At 43.0% G+C, this 18,881-nt stretch overlaps 1 protein-coding gene across 1 annotated transcript in view; it reads left to right on the forward strand.

Moving 5' to 3' along the window:
• Positions 1 to 18,881, forward strand: part of CDKAL1 (CDKAL1 threonylcarbamoyladenosine tRNA methylthiotransferase) — a gene marked incomplete at both ends in the record, with an annotated part of 604,736 nt that overhangs the window by 363,441 nt on the left and 222,414 nt on the right. Inside the window, one exon of the mRNA XM_080710287.1 lies at positions 5,716 to 5,882. Within this exon, the coding sequence (XP_080566413.1) occupies positions 5,716 to 5,882 (167 nt within the window). The remainder of the gene's footprint in view (positions 1 to 5,715; positions 5,883 to 18,881) is intronic.

Genomic DNA, 18,881 nt, shown 5'->3' on the forward strand with positions numbered 1-18,881 from the left:
CGGGTTCTTTCCCCAACACAAATAAATAAATGAATGAATAAATAAAGGGAAGAAACTCTTGAGTCAGTAAAAAGTTTTAGAACATTTTAAAAGTAATGTAAACATAAAGTTGGAGAGTTAGAAAATAATTATCTTGTATGGTCCAGTGAGTTAGGTTTTTATTAGAGATGTATCACTTATATAAAAAATAGCATGCTGGTCCTGTTATGATGCTATCTTTAATAAGATTATTTAAATCCTTTTTATCTGAAAAAAACGTGTGTCTGATTGTAGTACTATAAGGGACTAATAAGAGTTACTAATATTGCCTAATTTACTATTAAGTGAATAGGCTAAAAAGGCAGATTTCTGTCTTTCTCTTTATATTAATATTTAGAAACATCTCCACTGGAGACACTTTGATGATATTTCAGATGCTTAATAGGTCATATTTATTTGACTTTATAAAAAGTTTTCTTTTATTGATATACTGGAATTTTACCAAGGTATAGAACATTAGGAATATATATACATACAATTTAAGGAGAATTCTCCTCCGGGTTTCTCCCACCCTTCATCCTCTTCCCTGTACATGTCTTTGACATTGTCGTTGGTAGTTTTACATACATTCTTAGTGTTATTTCAACTGTTACCATCTTTGAGTGTCTGACCCTTCTTCTCCTTCCTCTAAACCCAACACCCCTCCACTGGAGTCTCAGCTTGTTTATCGGAGTTTACCCTTGTTCTCAATTTCCACCTAGCGTCCACATATGAAAGAAAACGTATGAATAGCCAATGAATATATGAAAAATGTTCAACATCATAGCAATCAGGGAAATGCAGATCAAAACTACACAAAGATTCTATCTAACTCCAGTTAGAATGGCAATCATCAAGAACACAAACAATAATAAATGCTGGTCAGGATGTGGGGAAGTAGAAACTCTTAGACCCCGCAGAGGGGATTGTAAATTAACGCAACCATTATGGAGAGCAGTATGAAGGTTTCTCAGAAGATTGGGAATAGAAGCACCGCATGATCCAGTGATACCTCTCTGAGGCATCTTTCCACAGCAATCGAAGTTAGAATCTTATAAGCAATACATGCATAGCCACCTTCCTAGCAGCACAGTTGACCAGAGCCAAATTATGGAACCAGCCTAGTCGTCCATCAGCAGATGAACAGATCACAAAACTGTAGTATAGTCACACAACGGAATCCTACTGAGCCATAAAAAAGAGCAGAATTATGTCATTTGCAGGGAAATGGATGGGACGTGAGAATATTATGCAAAACAAGACTAGCGGTCTCAAGAAGTTTAATGTTTAAGAAGAAAAAGCCCTTAAAAATCTAATTTCTTTTCCCCATTGGGAGAAGGAAGGCTGGAATGGATTGGTGGGGGAAGAATCATGGTGAATCTCATATGAGAGGAGGAAGGAAGAGGGTAAAGGTGGGCTGGAGAAGAAAGCTGGGTAGCGGAGGAGGAAGAGGAGCACACCATGGAGGGATGGTACATGCTGGGAGTTGGAGGGAATTTTTTAATGTTTAATTGAGGTAGGTTTCCCTGCCATCTCCTGCCCTTTAAGCGTCCATCTCCTTTATCATTTTCAGCATTTTCATATGTTTGTTATCCTTACTTTTAGATACTCCTAATGGAATAATTGGAACAGCTTACTAGGGTGGAAACTTTCCCCAGCGATAAAAAGGAGCTCCTAGAGAAATACCACTTTTCTAACCAGATGAAATCAGTCTTCGTCCATATTTTAATTTATTACAATGAAACCCATACATAGGAAAAGTTATAGTGAGTCATAATTTTGAAACTGAGTTTTGGCAAAGTTTGATTTTTTTTTCAAACAGGATTCTCTTTGTTGTGAGAAAACTTTATTGAGGAAATCATCTTTCTTTTTATTATTAACCTTTTATGTCTTTTTTCCCCCCATCTTCTGTCATCTCAAATTACGATGGAACAAAGATTGGAATCCAGCTTTGAGGTTGCTCTCTGTGGGGGAAAACAGCTTTGTGTTTCAGCTGCTGGCCGCTCTTGTAATTGCTTTGGTGAGATGATAATGGAGTCTACTAACAACTTTTTGAGAGTTTTCTCCTGTCTAGTGCATTTCATTTCTCCACAGTATCTACTTTTCCTTTTTACTAAAATTAACATATTCAAAGAATGACGAGTGACCTGCCAAACCTAGTGGACATCAGAAAACATTAGACTAGATCATTTGGGGGAAAATGAGCCAAAATCAGGTAGATGAAAAATTCTATGAAAAAGCAAAATTTATTTTTGGAACAGAAAGGTAATTCCTGTCTCCTGCTTTTCTGCCCACCACTTGCTTTTCCTCCATATATTTATTTATACAGGCAGGGGAGTTATCAATTGGGCATTCGCTTTTCTTATCTTAGTTCTTCCTGCTGCTTCTCTTCATCCTCATGTGCCTCCTCCCCCCCTTTTCTTTGACATGCAATAATCAAAGTGAAAGGCACAGTGCAGATTGAGGCCATCTCAATGGACTGACATCAAGCCCACTGCAGACAGCCCCGGTGGCCCTTCATTTCTAGGTCTGTTCTCCAGGGCCAACACCTCTTCCCAGTCTGCCAGCAGCAGGGAAGTACAGGAAGTTCCCTGAGTGTCTCTTAGTGACCCCTTGCCAGCGCCCGGTGATAAGTTTCCCTGGAAAAAGAATGTCAGGCATGGAAAGTCCAAATTTAACTGTGCCCTAACTGTGAGATGACTTCTGTGCCCTGACTCTGTGAGGACTCAACTCTCATTAGACTTAATGCTGGAAATACAGCCGTATAAAATCTGAACGTTCTCAAGTGGATTAACAGCAAGATCTACCTTGACACAGTTTTGGATTGAACTGTGGGGCGAAATTCTCAAGTCCAGAGGTTTCACATTTTGCACAGGCCCTCTCGTTTCATTGGGTTTCAAACCAGGTTGCTGTTACATGGAATATTTTAGCAGCCTCGATTAGAGACATAAAGATGGTTATTCCTGTTGTTGTTGATTTACTATTACAGCTGCTTCCTCTTTATGTGATTTAATTTGAGGTTCCAGCCCACCAGGGGGCTATTGGTCCCCACCTTTGCAGTTTTAAGAGCGCACTGCTGTTTTCTGCATGGATGTGATTTCCATTCCTATTTGCAGTGATTTTCCCCTTCTACATTCATCTCGCAGCGGCGAGGCACCGGTCCAGGAACTCGCTCTCTCTACAGAAGGCATAACATGGAACCATTTGGATGGAAAAATTATAAATTATAATTATTCTGTTCATTTTAAAATATTCATATTGTGTTGCTCAAATGCCAGTAACTGGAAAATCATGGATAATGTCCTGTTTTTATAACCTCTTGGAGAATGTTTTAAGATCTGTTTATGTTGTTACTCAGCCATCTCTTTTCCTGGCGTGGATTCTGTGATAAAATATTTTTTTTAAAAAGGTGGCAGAGTCCAGAGTCTGATGGCATATATGGCATTAAAGTAAAGATGACACCTTTAATCGCAATCCATTTTTAAGTAGAAAATATATTTATGCACAAAGAATGTTCATAAAATTATAGAACTTAACAAAAATAGGCTATTTTTTTAGAGGACAAAGCGTTGTATTAAATGATTAGAACTAAGCAAATATTTATTATTTCTGGAGCCTATATATTTAATTTATACTAAGAAAATCCCATAGTACCATTACTTTTTTTTCTTTTTTCCTCCTGGTACTTAGTCTGGAACCTAGGAGTGTTCTACCACTGAGCAGTACCCCAGCCCCTTTATTTTCAAACAAGGTCTCACTAAGCTGTATAGGCTGCCTTTTAACTTGTGACTTTTCCTGCCTCAGCCTCCTCAGTAGCTGGGATTACTGGGTGGGTCACCAGGCCTCACTATGATTTTTAAGTACTAAAAACATCTCCAAATTATTTACTGGAGTTTTTTTTTTTTTTTAACGTCTTCTGTTGTCATTGCTAACCCAGTGGTCCTTTAATTTGGGGGAACTAAAGTTTTATTACTATCCTTGTATTTTCCATGTTGTATATATGGGGATAAGGCTGTGAATGTCTCAGGAAGACAGGGGAAAATGAAAATGTTTTTATGTAGGGTGGTTTTTGATAATACAAGTACATCTCTTATTCTAAAGGAAAGAATAAGCCAGGCGTGGTGGCGCATGCTTGTAATCCTAGTACTTGGGAAGCTGAGATAGGAGGATCACAGGTTCATGGCCAGCCTCAATTACTTAGTGAGAGGCTCTCCACAATGCAGTGAGACCCTGTTTCAAAATAAAGAATAAAAAACAGAGCTGGGGGTGTAACTCAGAGGTAGAATGCTCCAGGGATCAAACCCTAGTAGCACCACCAAAAATAAAAATAAATGTATATAAAATGAAAAAAAAAAAACAAGAGTGACTGAAGAGCTAAAATCCAAGGTATAAGAACTTATTAAAAAGGTCTTATTTTGAAACAGGGTCTCGCTGGGCTCATAAGCATCTCACTACTTGCTGAGGCTGTCTTCTCACCTGCAATCTTGCCTCAGCCTCCCACGTCCTAGCATTAAAGGCATGTGCCACCAGACTGGGCTTAGTTTCTGCCTTTTTATTCTGTAAATCTTAAGTCATATTTATTCAAGAGCCATACATTTTATTTGTTATCTTTGGTGGCTAGGAAAAATTTAAGTACATTTTTCAAATGTTTTTGTTAGTGAAAGGCATTTTAAAACAACCATTTCAAGATGGTTTCTAGAAACTTACACTTTGGTTCGGGCTGAAGTCTGTGTGTGTGTGTGTGTGTGTGTGTGTGTGTGCGCGCGTGCGTGCAAGTTCTTCAGAAGTAGCAAATCACTTAAGCATGAACAGATCTCATGGGCTCAGTTCATTGTTTGTCTTACCCAGTGGATCACTTGGCCTTGTACAATAGGCTAATCTTTCAGTTGAATATGGGTTCAGAAAGGTTCTGTGTGTACCAGGAGAACCTGCATGTCTCTTGGTCAACTCTGCCTTATTCATTTGAAATAGCACTAGATGATCTAAACGTACTTCCTCTCGATTTTTGAAAGGATGTCATTGCAAGCTCTAATATTTGGAAGGAGGATTATTTATAACAAAAAATATAAATGTGCTTTCTGAAAGTCAAATTGATGGAAGATGGGATGCAAGTTGTCAACAAATGGGCTTCCCAATGCAAACGCTTACTTTATGCAGCAACCAACCTTTTTGAATACTGCAATAAAATTAATACTATTTTAACTGAGTAAAGAGAACAGATTAGAATAGCTAAGTAACTTGTGAATAAATTCTTAACTAGACATTTTTCCTTAGTTGGTGACAGACTGATCGGTGAGTTAACTGCTGGTAGTGCCTGTCCTGTAAAGTGACCATTTCAGTCCATTTCAGGGCTTAGGGTATCAATAAAACAGGTCTCCTCCGAGGTGAGGCTGCAGCTCTAGCCTTAATCAGAGAGAGAGCTTTGTAGGGAACACAGTTGAACTGATTGGCTGAGATAGTAATCACTGCATAGGACACTAATAATTCCCAACATTGTCGTCACTCTCTGGTGTTCATAAAATGAACTTAATAACCCATGGACACCATGGGCTACGCTGCTCTTTCTCTGCGATTGAGCACCCAGATGGCCTGGAGAACGTGTTGAGACACACTGCATTAGAAAGGGCACGCAGCTGTATGGTGAAGGAAACGGCTCAGCAGCAGATTGGCCCATGATCTCCTTTGATTCATTCACAGAGGGCGTTTGTGAGATATGGCTGACCAGCGAAGACACGGGGGCCTATGGCAGAGACATTGGCACAGACCTCCCCACGCTCCTGTGGAAGCTGGTTGAAGTGATTCCCGAAGGGGCGATGCTGCGGCTCGGCATGACGAATCCACCCTATATCTTAGAGCATCTGGAGGTAAGGACGGCACCCAGCGACGTGTGCTACACATGTGCTGACGCAGGCATCGGGGCGGGCTGTGGGGATCGCCACCCAAGCTTCACGTTTACATTTGTTTGTGGTCTCGTGTTACAGAGGTGCACTGAGACTTTCAGTCCCCTTGTCTGTCCACACAGTTTGCTTTTGTTTCCTCATGATTCATTAATGTTGCTCCAGTTTTTCAACACTTGCCCCCTTGTCCTGGTTTTTTGCTGTTTTGTACTCCTTCAATTTTCCAGCACACAGATCTGCCCCGATTCCTCCTTGCCCAGGTCAGGACTGGGAAGAAATTACATTGATTTTGCAACCAGCAGTCAATACTGTGTTGTCCAAACTGCTTTAGCTCAGAATGAGCCTTCAGTTTGAGGGTGTTTTGAATTCCATCCCTTTGTCTGGAGATACTTAGAGGCAATGTGAAATCAGACGGCACAGAGCTTGGTTCCCTTCCACTTGATTCCTCTGTGATCACTGTGCACAGAGGAGGAGGCGATCCTCAGATCCATGGTTTCATATTTGTATCCATGGACTGTGATGTAAATAGCAAGGTGTCCAACCTGAGAAATGGATGTGTGTACATGTAACTGTGGTTACTGATGCAAATGCCTTAAGGAATCTCAGCAAAGAATATGGACATGAAAGGAGCCATTTAAATTAAATGAGCATAAGCCGGGTGTGGTGGCGCACACTTGTAATCCCTGCACTTGGGAGGCGGAGACAGGAGGATCGCGCAGGTTCGAAGCCAGTTGCGCTGGCTTAAGAGACCCTGTTTCCAAATAAAAAAAATATAAAATTAGGTCTGGGAGTGTAACCGGAGGTAGAACAGTTTCCAGGAACCCAGTACCACCAAATAAATAAATTAATTAATTAAATAAGCCTGACAAGGCAGTGCACACCTGTACTCCCAGCTACTCAGGGGCCACTGCAGATGGATCACAACTTAGAAACCAGCCTGGACAGTGTAGCCAGATTCTGTCACAAAATAAAAAAAATAAAGATTTGGGCTTGTAGCTTAGTAGTTGAGCACTTCTCTAGTATGTGCAAGGCCCTAGGTTCAATCCCTAGTATCACAAAGAAATGCAATGATAGCCAGGTATGGTGGCACACACCTGCAATCTGGGTCTTGAGAGGCTGAGACAGGAGAATTACAGGTTTTAGGCTAGCTTCAGCCACTTAGCAAGACCTTCAGCAACTTCAGTCCTGTTTTTTTTTTTTTTTTTAAAGGACAAGAGTAAATATATAACTCAGAGACACAATGCCCTGGATTCGAATTCCAGTACCAGAAAAAAAGGAAGGAAGGGAGTGAGGGAAGAAGGAAGAGAGAAAAGAAAGGAGAGGAGAGGAAGAAGAGGAATACAGGCAAATGCTAGGATCCACAGCTGTTGTTTGAGAGATGACTCTTAAGTTTACAGTTTTGGACCTGAAACCCGGATCCTCTTAGTTATGTATAAATGAGACACTTTTATTTTTCATCAACTGTGTCCTGTGTCATAAATTTTTGCAGAAATATAATATCCTAAAAAGTTCACAGCAACTATAGTGGCAAAAATCTAACACATAAATGCAAATGAAAGCCAGGCACAGTGGCGCACGCTTGTCATCCCAGTACTTGGGAGGCCGAGACAGGAGGATCGCAGGGTCATGGCCAGCTTCAGCCACTTTGTGAGGGCCTCTGTAACTTAGTGAAACCCTGTTGCAGAGTGAAGAATAAAATAGGGTTGGGGTGTACCTTGGAGGTAGACTGCCTCTGCTTTCAATCCTCTGTACCAAAAAATAAGCAAATTAATATCTAAGCATAAAATTATTTATGTTGATTTTAGGACTTCGTTTTCTGATGTTTTTGTTGAATAGCCATGTTAATATCCACAGAGTAAGTATTTTTTTTGTTTTTTTAATTTTATTTTATTGGTGCACTGTATTCATACATCATAGTGGGATACAAACTTTTGTAGACATACATGCACACATCGCCCAGTCAGCCCCCACCCAATCCCCACCCCATTCTCTCCCCATCCCTCCCTCCCATGCTTGGCTTAGTGGTTGACATCTAGTATTATAGCAATTTATCCAAAATTAAAAATGATAATCTCACATAACAGTTTCATTTGTCTGATACCAAGCTTTTGATGACTTAAAGATAACATTTCAATATTTCTTTTTGCTTTCTTTCTTACCAGAGAATATTTTTTTCTTTTTTTTAGGTGAAACTATCATATATTTATTTTTCAGAAAAAAATCTATCCTGATATGGAATATGGACTCTAGATACCCAAAACAATCTCGAAGCAAAAACAAAGCTAGAAGATGTATATTTTCTGATTTCAAACCATATAAAGCTACAATAATTGAAACAGTGTAGTACTGTTCTAAAGGCAGATATATAGACCATTGGAGTTAAATACAAGCCTAGAGCTAACTTCTTCCCTATATTGTCAAGAAATTTTTGACAAGGTTTCCACGAACATTTGGTGGTGGAAATAATAATCTTTTAACTAAATATTGTTGAAAAATAATAATTACATGGAAAAGAATAAAATTGGACCCTTACCTAATCCCACATACAAGTATTAACTCAAACTAGATAAAAGACCTAAATATAAATCTTAAGACTATAAACTTTTAGGAGAAAATCTGGGTCATAAAACCTCACAACATTGAAATTGGCAGTGATTTCTTGGATATGATTTCAATGGCACAGGCAACAGAAGAATATACAAACTCCCTAAAAAATAAAAGAAAATATTGTATATCCAAAGACAATGTAAACAGTTAAAAGTTACTAATAGAATTGGATAAAATATTTCCAAATGCTATATCTGAAGGTATATTAATATTCCAACTAGAAATCCTAAAAATTAACAACAATAAAGGCAAACAATACAATTTAGAGATAGGTAAAAGACTAACATAAATAATGAATCTCCACAGATAACCAATCTTAGTTGTCTGTTGGATGGAAACTCTTGTTTCTCTGGTTCTGGTGAGTGTTACCTATTTCTTCTTTGTAGTTAATCTCTTTGAGTATTTTCTCTAGCGCTGGTTTTGAAGACATAAATTCCTTCAGTTTCTGTTTGTCATGGAAGCTTCTTATTTCTCCATCTAATTTGATAGAAAGTTTTGCTGGATAGGAAATTTTTGGCTGGAAGTTGTTTTCTTTCAGAGTTTGGAATATGTTACTCCAAGCCCTTCTGGCTCTCATGACTTGGTTTGGGAAGTCTGGAGTGATTCTAATTGGTTTGCCTCTGAATGTCACTTGGCCCTTTGTTTTTGTTGCCTTTAAGATTCTCTGCTTGGCTTCCACATTGGTCATTTTGACAATTATATGGCGTGGGGATCCTCTTCTCCGATCCTGTCTAAAGGGAGTTCTATAAGTTTCCTGGATCTGTGTATCAACCTCTTGCTCTATATTTGGAAAATTTTCTGCTATTACTTCCTTGAAGAGATTGTTGATCCCTTTGGTATCACTTTCTTTTCCCTCCTCTATTCCAATTATTCTTAGGTTAGCTCTCTTAAGATGGGCCCATATTTCTTCAATGTCAGATTCCTGCTGTTGGATATCTTTTTCTAGATTAGAAACTATGCATTCATTTTTGGATTGCTCATCTTCTAAGAGCGAGATTCTGTTCTCCATGTGGTCTAATCGGTTGTTTGTGCTTTGAATTGAGGCCTTTACTTCATTAATTGCATCCTTTATCTCTTTTTGGCTCTCTCTGAGTTCTTTTCGAAGCACCTCTATTATTTCTACAGTTATTTTCCTGATTTGATCTTCTAGAAATCTCTGATTTTCTGTTTTATCAGGTTCTGATGTTGTGGGGTTGTGCACATTCATTACTTCAGTGTTATTCCTCTTTCCCATGATTTCGGAGGTTTGTGCCTTCTCTGGGTTCTTCCCTTGGGTCACTATGGCTTCACTTAATGTGCTCTGGATCTCGAGTCTGTATTATCTCAGACCCTACTACTCCTTTACTGGGTTGTATCACAGAGTCTCCGACCCAGAGAGTCGATAGAGGCTGCTTTAAACTATGGGGGGTGCCAGGTTGCACGCTCTCCTATGGTGTGATATCTCTGCCACCACCACTCCCTCACTGGGTCAAGTCCCAGGAGGCACAATACTGGGATTTCTCCTCTGTGGCCCGCAATTTGACTCACTGTTCTTGAGTACGTAGATGTAGCTGTACTGGACTCGGTGAATTCACTGCTGCTGCCGCCGCCGGTGGCAATATGGCACCTCTGCCACGCCCTCGGCCATGAGGCTGGCGTATTTTTTCTTCTCTGGTTTTGATTTCCACTCTGAATCCCTGCAGCGTGTGCTGAGCTCAGCCACTGGGAGCTTTAAATGCTGTCTGCGCCGAAAGATCCCGCCTGGCTGTTCCGCATCGGCTCACCTCGGCTTGCTGTAGCCGTCCGCTGAGTTCGCCGCTGCCGCCGGCAGTATGGCGCTGCTGCCGCGTCCTCGGGCGCGTGTGTCTCCTCTGTGGCCCTGAGCTCTGTTCTCAGTCCGCTTTCTCTCTGGAGCCTGGTGGTTTTTTTGTTTTTCTGGTGATGGTGTTTTCTGGCTATGAAAGGCGCTCTTTTTGTGGTAATGGAGATTGGTTGTTAGCGAGACTCTTAAGCCCCGCTTTTCTCGGTCGCCATCTTCCTGGAAGTCCCACAGAGTAAGTATTTTAGAAATTCTGAAGACAGAGTTGATAACAATCTGATTATTGTTAATTATAAATGTATAGTGAAGAAATTATACAATTTCTATTTCATTATTCACATTTTCCCAGCTAGACCTTTCCAGTAAGGGTATGTGAGTTTTATGTTGAGTGTGGTACTTGAGATAGTGTGAGATGATTATGATTTGCTATTAAAAAATAAGTTGTAGGCACGTCAACTTTTACTTAACACTTTGACTCAACACTTGAAGAAGCAAGTGGTTCTGTGTAAAAATCAAATATGTGAAGGTCTATGGCAGCCTCACTGTGTTTTCAGTTAACTAGAAGTGTACATCATGAGGACCTGGCAAGGCACTAGATGTGTGGCTGGTAGGAACGGAAACGGGCCCCACAGTGTGCATTGTATACTGACATGCTAGCTTTTATAAAATTTTTTTTTTTATTGAAAAGTTTGATCAGGGTTCCAGGAATCGTGGCAGCTGAAGTCAGGTTCAGATATGTAGAAAACACAGGTGAGAAAAATCACATATTTGATCTCACTATAATTATAATGCACAAAAAAAAAAGTTTTTTTTTAAAAACACATATTGGCTCTGAGGTGACCAACCAAGGACTTCTTGGAATAGATTCAGCATTTGAATTGACTGCAAGATTCATAGAAAAATAGCAAATCCCAGTATTCAGTCCTGAAAGGAGAGACAGAGTTGCTGACCTCCCAGTAGATGTTTCTTAGGGTATCTCAGAATCAACAGAAGATGCGAAATACAACTTTATACTTTACCCAGAACGCACCAGATGTTCAGTTCATGGATCACAGTGCATGTGATTACAAGTTTGATTGTTACAACATTATATTTTAAAAATCCTTGCTCTTACATACGTCTAATGTCGGCTTCGCCTCCTACCTTGCCATCGTCTGTGGCGAGCATGCTGTCATACCCATTATTGGCTTTACCCCACACAGGAGTGCTCGATAAATCAGTATGAAAGAGTGAATAAAAAAAGAACCTTCTTCATAAAGAAATTGTGATGCCCGCAGGGTAGTCATGAACTTTGAAGTCTTCACCCTGTAGGGAAAGGTGCAGCAAAAGATGGTGAAGTCAGTGAACTTCAGGGGTGAAACTTGATCCCCAGAGAAAGGTACTGGTTCTTAGGAACTTTATAATCAGAGTAATGCAGGATGTAGTATCACACCTAGAGGCAAAAACCCCATCCGAAAACATAGATCAACGGCAAACAAATGGATGCAGGAATCAGAGATCCAAGCCATCTAGACCCAAGAGCTCTTGAGCTCCCACCACTGTGGGAAGACCTCCGCACCTTGGCGATTCTTCTCCCCCTCCTTTGGATGGCAAATCCAAGAGCTGGCCACACTCTGCAAACACATCCCGTGTCACAGAGGAGGAAACGGAGCTCCAGGAGGCTTACGTGGCTCCCACTGTTCAGAAGGGCTGTAGGGAAGGGGACCCAGTTCTGGTGATCCTCAGTCCTGGTCCCAGCAACACATTGTCCTTTTTCCTTCTCCCCTCACTAGGCTTAGACCACTCTACAGAAAGTACTTGACTTATCTAAGGAGTACTGAAGAAGAAAGGGCGTGGGGGACCAGAAGATGAAAACAGAAAAACACAACAGTGAAGGAGGTGGTGGGGTTTTTTTTAAGGGTAGAGATAAAAGGAACTCACTCTTGAAATAGCCACTCTTGGTGTTAATACCTGCCGAGTGAGGATTTCTTGAGACTTTCATTGGGAAGATTCAGCCTTGTGTTTCTGGGAGCTGCTTCACATGGCAGACTTTAATTACAGAGCACTTCACTACGCTATTTTCTGTTCACATTCACCTGACTCTTGAGGGTTTTTTTTTTTTTTTAGCCTCTGTTATCAGACATGTATGCGTATACACACACACACACACACACACACACACACACACACACACACACACACACTGAACGGTTTAAAGGGAAAATTATTTAAGGGAAAACCCCAAAGATTCTAGTATATTATTTAAAAGTATGCTTACCAAAATAGATGGGTTGAGAATATGTTTTATTAAATCTCCATAGAAATAGAGGATGCATGTTGTACTTAAAGGATATACTTTCAAGGTTTTTGTCAAGAGTTTAGCATTGTGTTCAGCCCTTTATATAGTAGATATTAAATAAATGCATTCTGAATAAAAGAAAGAACTCTTTATCACTAGCAGGCAGACAAGTCATAAAGTCTTTTTGGACCATCTGCAATCCTTATTTTTTTTTAACTTTTCATTGCCTTAAGAATCCCCAGACCCGCAAAAAAAAAAAAAAGAAAAGAAAAAGAATATATAGAATTCATTTTAATGATGCCATAGCTGACAAAGAGATATCACAAGCATAAAATATAATGGTCACACCATGAAATAGAAGAAACATAGCTATGAGCACATGCAATAGTGCATTAACTTTGCATATGGAAATAAAAGAAAGATAACAGAGTATTTTGCCTCTTCTTTAAGCCTGCTCGTTTCTTTCCATTGCCTATAATATAAAGAGAAGAGAAGCTCTTTAACATGACATCAAAGGTCATTAAGATACTTTTTCATTGCATCATTACATCCTCATTCTCTTAGTCCTTTCATACCCTTAGGATGACCGCTAAGTAGCCTACACACACAGGTATATATGTTTCTATACATATATATATATACACACACACACACACACACACACACACACATATATGATACAGACATATATACATATACATGTTTCTAACTATTTCATACTCCTACAATTTTTACCTTATCTCTTTCTTATACTATATGATGCCATTTGGTAGTAATCTGCCTATCAAATATGCTAATGTTTACTGGTACATGTGTTGATTAATGCATTGCCCCTCTAGTGGCAAATGGAAACTATTTTCCCTGGATTCGTTTTCCTATTGCTGTTGCTCATGTGATGACCCTGCACATCCCTTTCCAAGGGACCCTGGCCTTACAGAAAGCTAAGCATCTTGTAACGCCCTGGCTTAGTCTTGCCCTCCTGGTTGTAGGATATCCTAGCCATGGTATTAGTTCACACTGAAAATAACACATGTGAACCCAGCAAGGCGTACTGAGACCAATGACGATAACACAGTGGCTCTTGCCAAACAAGATGCCAAGTATCACTGGTGTATGTTTGTTCGAGATGTTAATGTGTATTCAAGACCGAAATATAATAATAAAAATAGCAGTACAGGACTCTGGGCCCCGGGCCGGAACGCGCATAGCACCCCAGACCCCTGGAGAAACCGGGGTCAGTAAGACATTGGGTTCTGGGCAGGGATCGCGCAGGGCACGCAAGCCGGTGCCCAGGTTGCGAAACTCTGGGCCCCGGGCCAAACCGTGTATAGCACGCCAGACCCCTGGAGAAACTGGGCCCAGTACCCTGGGTCCTGGGTGGGGGTCACGTGGGGCACGCCAGCCGGATCCCGGGTCGCGGGACTCTGGGCCCCAGGCCAAACCGCACGTAGCACGCCAGACCCCTGGAGAAACCGGGCTCAGTACCCTGGGTCCTGGGTGGGGGTTGCACGGGGTACGCAAGCTGGGGCCCGGGTCGCGGGACTCTGGGCCCCGAGCCGAACTGCCCATAGCATGCCAGACCCCTGGAGAAACCAGGCCCAGTACCCTGGGTCCCGGGCAGGGGTCGCGCGGGGCATGCAAGCTGGGGCCATGTCGCGCGTAGCACACCAGACCACTGGAAAAACCGGGCCCAGTACCTTGGGTCCCGGGCGGGGGTCACGCAGGGCACGCCAGCCGGGGCCAGGTCACGGGACCCTGGGCCCCAGGCAGAGTAGTGCAGAGCACTCTGGACCCATGGGGAAACTGACCGGGTCATAGTGCTACTGAGTGCCTGATCCCACTACCTCCTCAAACCACATATGCTGTCTTCTCTTATTTAAAAAAAAAAAAAAAAGGAAAAGAAAAAGAAAAATATCGGAGAGGAGTTAAGAAAGCCGTTGCGGATGCCAGGACACTGGAGATGCAGACAAAACTTATCTAAATGCACTGGAACTTATGGAAAAATTCCCCGTGAAGGAGGACTGCTATTTCTCTATATGGTTAAGAATCTTGGACATCACCTGTAAGGAAAGAGTTTAGCGGAGACCAAGGAGATAGGCGGTGTTGAAAGCAGTCTCCGCGATGGTGGTGGAGACTTGTATTCAGAAGAAGCAGAAACCGGATCCTACCAACCTTATTTTTTTTTTTTTTGGAGAAATTACACCAAATATCGAATGCTACCGTCGCGCATGCTTAGGAACACTGGACAACATTCAGAGTGGAAAAAGAGCCTGGGAAGGATTTGAAATGGTGGAGGCAATGGCAATGGCAGTGGCCAGTACTCAGGGGAGGCAGAGATCTGATACGTTACACCTGGAACCTTTGAAATAATAACCCCAGAGACAGTGATCAGAGCCTGCTGAGGGGTTAGGCAGGTGCTGGGGCCAATGGCCGACATCGGAGCCTGCCGTGAGGCAAGGCCACTACTGGGGCCTTCGAGGCCAAGATCAGAGCCTGCTGAGGGGTTAGGCCAGTGCCAGGGCCAGCAAGGCCAGGATCAGAGCTCACCGTGAGGAAAGACCGGTGCTGGGGCCTCCGAGGCCTGGATTGGAGCCTGCTGAGGGGTTAGGTCATTACCGGGGCCAGCGGCCGGCATCGGAGGCTTCCGTGAGGCAAGGCCACTACTGAGGCCTCCAAGGCCAGGATTGGAGCCTGCCGAGGGGTTAGGCCGGTGCTGGGGCCAGTGAGTACGGCATCAGAGCCTGCCGAGGGGTTAGGCCGGTGCTGGAGCCAGCGAGGCCGGCATCGGAGCCTGCTGTGAGGCAGGGCCAGTGCTGGGGCCTCCGAGGCCAGGATAAGAGCCAGCCGAGGGGTTATGCTGGTGCCAGAGCCAATGGCCGGCATCAGAGCCTGTTGTGAGGCAAGGCCGCTACTGGGGCCTCCGAGGCTGGGATCGGAGCCTGCCAAGGAGTTAGGACGATGCCAGGGCCAGCGGCCAGCATCGGAGCCTGCCGTGAGGCAAGGCCAGTGCTGGGGCCTCTGAGGCTGGGATAAGAGCCTGCCGAGGGGTTAGGCTGGTGCCGGGGCCAATGGCCAGCATTGGAGCCTGCCGTGAGGCAAGGCCGCTACGGAGGCCTCCGAGGCCAGGATTAGAGCCTGCTGAGGGGTTACGCTGGTGCTTGGGCCAGCGAGGCCAGCATCGGAGCCTGCCGTGAGGCAAGGCCGGTGCTGGGGCCTCTGAGGCCAAGATAAGAGCCAGCCTAGGGGTTAGGTTGGTGCCGGGGCCAATGGCCGGTATCGGAGCCTGCTGTGAGGCAAGGCTGGTGCTGGGGCCTCCGAGCCCGGCATTGGAGCCTGCTGAGGGGTTAAGCCTGTGCTGGGACCAACAGCCGGCATTGGAGCCTTCCTTGAGGCAAGGCTGCTACTGAGGCCTTCGAGGCCATATTGGAGACTGCCAAGGGGTTAGACTGGGGCTGGGGCCAACGAGGCTGTCATCGGAGCCTGCCGTGAGGCAAGGCCGGTGCTGGGGCCTCCGAGGCCGGGATTGGAGACTGCCGAGGGGTTAGGCCGGTGCTGGGGCCAACGGCTGGCATCCGAGCCTGACAGGAGGCAAGGCCGCTACTCGGGCCTCCGAGGCTGGGATCGGAGCCTGCCAAGGGGTTAGGCCGGTGCTGGGGCCAGAGAGGCCAGGATCGGAGCCTGCCATGAGGCTAGGCTGGTGCTGGGGACTCCGAGGCCGGGATCGGAGCCTGCCGAGGGGTTAGGGTGGTGCCGGGACCAATGGCCAGCATTGGAGCCTGCTGTGAGGCAAGGCCACTACTGGGGCCTCTGAGACCGGGATTGGAGCCAACTGAGGGGTTAGGCAGGTGTTGGGGCCAGTGAGACCAGAATTGGGGCCTCCCATGAGGCAAGGCCTCTGCTTGAGCCAGCGAGGACTGGATCAGTCCACCGTGTAGCTAGGCCACTACTGGGGCCGTCAAGAGTGGGATCGGTACTTGCAACGAGGCATCCACAGAGAAATATCGCAGAAAATATAAATCAGACGCTTCCCCTAATCAACAGGAAGAGGTTGAGCTATAGAAAGGGCCCCATAGTGAAGCAACTAATGTGACCAGTCAGAGGGTATGGAATAGTGGAGGACGGAGCCTATTTAAAACATAGGAGGTACATAAACAAATGTATCAAAGTTAATCACTAAACAAACATGGGATGGAGGGAGGGGGAGGGAATGGGATGGGGGCTGGATGAGGGCTAATTGGATGATATGTGCTTGTATATCCTCTCAAGTCTTGTACTCCAATGTGATTGATATATGACTACAATGCACCAATTAAAAAATAAATAAAATAAAAAAAATAGCAGTACAATTTATCAAGGGCTTCCAGGAACCCCAGTACCACACACACACACAAAAAAAAAAAACCCCAAAAAACAAGTGTTTAATATTTTGAAGAAGTCAGGTAGATTGCTTCCCACATCTCTTTTTCTTTTTATAACAAGCTAGCACTAGTGATATTATTACCTTCATTTTATTGGTTGAGAAGCTAGGTATTAGAAAGGTTAAATATCTGGCTATGCCTTTTAGCTGGTTGGCCAGGGAACTGGTTTCAAGTCTCACTAGACCCAGCCAGGTTTGCTACTGCCACACTTTGTCTTCAAGAACCCTGCGCAGACTCTTCCAGAACGGGTCCCAGTTGATCCTCCTCGAGGACCACATGATTGCGTGCTTACCTACTGACCCATCACAACCGTTGCCACCTGTAGGTCTTACTTTGCTGTGCATTCATGTCCCGGGCTCACCATTGCTCAGTAGATGCAGATTGTATGATATAGTCGCTCTAGGTTTCGTTTACTAGCTCAACTGAATGGATGATTGCATGACTCATCATTAAAGTAGCTTCTTATCTGTCCTGAGTGCTCTGTTTTGGAAGAACTTGGGGTTTGCTGGCCTGTATGTTTCTCACTTGCCAGTCACATTTTTGTGAAGATAACACTGGATGGTGGGGAGAGTGTATCTGCTGAAATGCCACAGTAATAGCATGTGTAGGACAAAGACACATAAGCTCCCTGTCTGACTAGTGAAGTGATAGGTTATCCAGGCCCCTGACTTCTCCTGCTCTCCTCCTGCTAGTTAGAATTTCCATTAAAGAAGTTAGCAATGAAATAGGGGAGGATGGAGCCTCTTTTAAAGGCAGGAGGTACATAAACATATGTACCAAAGTTAATCACCAAACAAGCATGGGATCGAGGGAGGGGAGGGAATGGGATGGGGGCTGGATGAGGGCTAATTGGATGATGTGTGCTTGTATATCCTCTCAAGTCTTGTATTCCAATGTGATATATGATTACAATGCACCAATAAAAAAATATTTTAAAAAAAGTTAGCAATGGATAGTCAGGAAGAAGAAATTAAAACCATTTTTTTTTATTTTAGTTTTATGGAAGAGTAAGGAAAACAGGAAATTATCTATGGATTTTATTTAAGCTATTCAAGTCTTCTATGTATAGTGGATAGCTTAAAGTAGCTGTTACCTCCCTTGGAAAGACCTATATGGAACAAAATTGTCTCAGAGTTTTATTGATCATTAAAGCTTTCCCCAGAAGGGTCAAGTAAGTTAATCTATAGTTTCATGCTCTTATTAAGGTCTGTTCCCACATCCAGAGTATGAATAACACAAACTATATATTTTAAATTTTATATTGCTGGAACTTGAGCTGGAAAAATCTTTGCCCAAATATATACATTGCCACTGCCATTCATTTTATGAATTAAGATATTTAACATGATCTAAGATGCATATTTAATACATTTATGTGGCATGTCATCATAATGTTAATCACAAGTAGTGATATTTTAAATATTACATCTTTTTTGTTTGTGTTGTTGTTGTTGTTGTTGTTGTTACTGGGAATTAAATAAAAGGGCATTCTACCTCCAAGCAACAACCCCAGCCCTATTTTCTATTTTTATTTTGAAACAGTCTTACTAGGTTGATGAGTGTCACTACTTTCTAGGTTTATGAGTCCTTGAACCTGTGATCCTTCTGTCTCAGTCCCAAGAACTGGGAGTACGTACAGGTATGCTCCACTAGGCCCAGCTGGAAACCTTTTAATCACTATAATCAGCCTCCTGCTGCCCTTGGTATTTGTATGTGTAATTCTACTTCAGTGAACTTGTGCTCTAAAACATAATTGTATATTTAGCAAAATGAGTATATCTAGTGAAAGATAGTAGATATATCTGTCAAGGACTTCAGTTGCAGCACAATTTATGAACAACAGTAATGTATTTGGCTTGGCAGAC

The sequence above is a fragment of the Muscardinus avellanarius genome (genome assembly GCF_963383645.1).
Source record: "Muscardinus avellanarius genome assembly, chromosome: 14".
Classification (NCBI taxonomy): Eukaryota; Metazoa; Chordata; class Mammalia; order Rodentia; family Gliridae; genus Muscardinus; species Muscardinus avellanarius.